Source organism: Etheostoma cragini, chromosome 9 (genome assembly GCF_013103735.1).
Source record: "Etheostoma cragini isolate CJK2018 chromosome 9, CSU_Ecrag_1.0, whole genome shotgun sequence".
Taxonomy (NCBI): Eukaryota; Metazoa; Chordata; class Actinopteri; order Perciformes; family Percidae; genus Etheostoma; species Etheostoma cragini.
Window position 1 is genome coordinate 353,599 of NC_048415.1, and position 2,022 is coordinate 355,620.

The 2,022-nt window shown below is 43.8% G+C and overlaps 1 protein-coding gene across 2 annotated transcripts in view; it reads right to left on the reverse strand.

Moving 5' to 3' along the window:
* LOC117950745 (GTP-binding protein Di-Ras1-like) overlaps positions 1–2,022 on the reverse strand; it is a 5,355-nt gene that overhangs the window by 1,004 nt on the left and 2,329 nt on the right. The window contains exons 2-3 of one of the 2 annotated variants that reach the window (XM_034882084.1): positions 1,623–1,793; positions 921–1,091 (exon numbers count right to left, since the gene is read on the reverse strand). In XM_034882084.1, coding sequence (XP_034737975.1) covers positions 921–1,091; positions 1,623–1,760 — 309 coding nt within the window. In that variant the 5' untranslated portion in view covers positions 1,761–1,793. Of the gene's footprint in view, positions 1–920; positions 1,092–1,622; positions 1,801–2,022 lie in introns of both variants that reach the window. The other variant, XM_034882083.1, reaches the window with a different exon arrangement.

A 2,022-nucleotide genomic window follows, 5' to 3' on the forward strand; every position in this document is an offset into this window, starting at 1 on the left:
ATTTCTAGGTTCTACAGTATATTTCTGGATCCTATAGTATATTTCTAGGTTCTACAGTATATTTCTAGGTTCTACAGTTTATTTCTAGGTTCTATAGTATATTTCTAGGTTCTATAGTATATTTCTAGGTTCTATAGTACATTTCTAGGTTCTACAGTATATTTCTAGGTTCTATATTACATTTCTAGGTTCTACAGTATATTTCTAGGTTCTATGGTATATTTCTAGGTTCTATAGTATATTTCTGTATTCTATAGTATATTTCTAGGTTCTATAGTATATTTCTAGGTTCTATAGTACATTTCTAGGTTCTACAGTACATTTCTAGGTTCTATAGTACATTTCTAGGTTCTACGGTATATTTCTAGGTTCTATGGTATATTTCTAGGTTCTATAGTATATTTCTAGGTTCTATAGTATATTTCTAAGTTCTATAGTATAGTATATTTCTAGGTTCTATAGTATATTTCTAGGTTCTATAGTATATTTCTAGGTTCTACAGTATATTTCTAGGTTCTATAGTATATTTCTAGGTTCTATAGTATATTTCTAGGTTCTATAGTATATTTCTAGGTTCTACAGTATATTTCTAAGTTCTATAGTATAGTATATTTCTAGGTTCTATAGTATATTTCTAGGTTCTACAGTATATTTCTAGGTTCTATAGTATATTTCTAGGTTCTATAGTATATTTCTAGGTTCTATAGTATATTTCTAAGTTCTATAGTATAGTATATTTCTAGGTTCTACAGTATATTTCTGGATCCTATAGTATATTTCTAGGTTCTACAGTATATTTCTAGGTTCTACAGTATATTTCTAGGTTCTATAGTATATTTCTAGGTTCTATAGTATATTTCTGTATCCAATAATATATCCTAGATTGTGGTCTGTAGTGGACCCTGGACCTGGAGGCGGACCTGCTGGTATATGGGTCTGAGCTCCTCCAGGGACTGGCGGCTGGTGACGGAGAAGACCAGGATGAAGGCGTGGCCTTTGGAGATGGAGAGGCGCTGCATGGCGGGGAACTGGTGACTTCCTGTGGTGTCGGTGATCTGCAGCGTGCACACGCTCTTATCACAGCTGATCACCTGCAGGGACAGCAGAGGACAGGGGTGTCCCCGGGTGTGTAACAGGCAGGGTGTGTGTCCCTGGGTGTGTGTGTCCCTGTGTGTGTGTAACAGGCACTCAGTGTGAGTCCCTGGGAGTGTAAAAGGCATGGTTCGTGTCCTCCACTGTGGGGATGTCCTACCTGTCTGTACCTGTCCTCCACTGTGGGGATGTCCTACCTGTCTGTACCTGTCCCCCACTGTGGGGATGTCCTACCTGTCTGTTCGTGTCCTCCACTGTGGGGATGTCCTACCTGTCTGTACCTGTCCTCCACTGTGGGGATGTCCTACCTGTCTGTACCTGTCCTCCACTGTGGGGATGTCCTACCTGTCTGTACCTGTCCTCCACTGGGAGGATGTCCTACCTGTCTGTACCTGTCCTCCACTGTGGGGATGTCCTACCTGTCTGTAGGTGTCCTCCACTGTGGGGCTGTCCTACCTGTCTGTATGTCTCCTCCACTTTGGGGATGTCCTACCTGTCTGTACGTATCCTCCACTTTGGGGATGTCCTACCTGTCTGTACGTGTCCTCCACTGTGGGGATGTAGGTGTCCCTGAAGGTGCCTTTGACGAACCGAAGGACCAGCGAGCTCTTCCCGACGCCGCCGGCTCCGAACACCACCACCCGGTAGTCGTTACTCTGCTCGGGCATTCTGGGAGATGGAGTCCGCTCTGGATAACTGACCTGAGTGCTGAGGACGAGATGGAGAGTAGAGTCATCTAACTATGAAGGTGTGTGTGTGTTTGTATATACGGTATATGGGACAATGCACCTGAACACACCTCCCTGTAAGACCAGCATGCACCTGAACACACCTCCCTGTGAGACCAGCACACCCAGAATGCACCTGAACACACCTCCCTGTAAGACCAGCATGCACCTGAACACACCTCCCTGTAAGACCAGAACACCC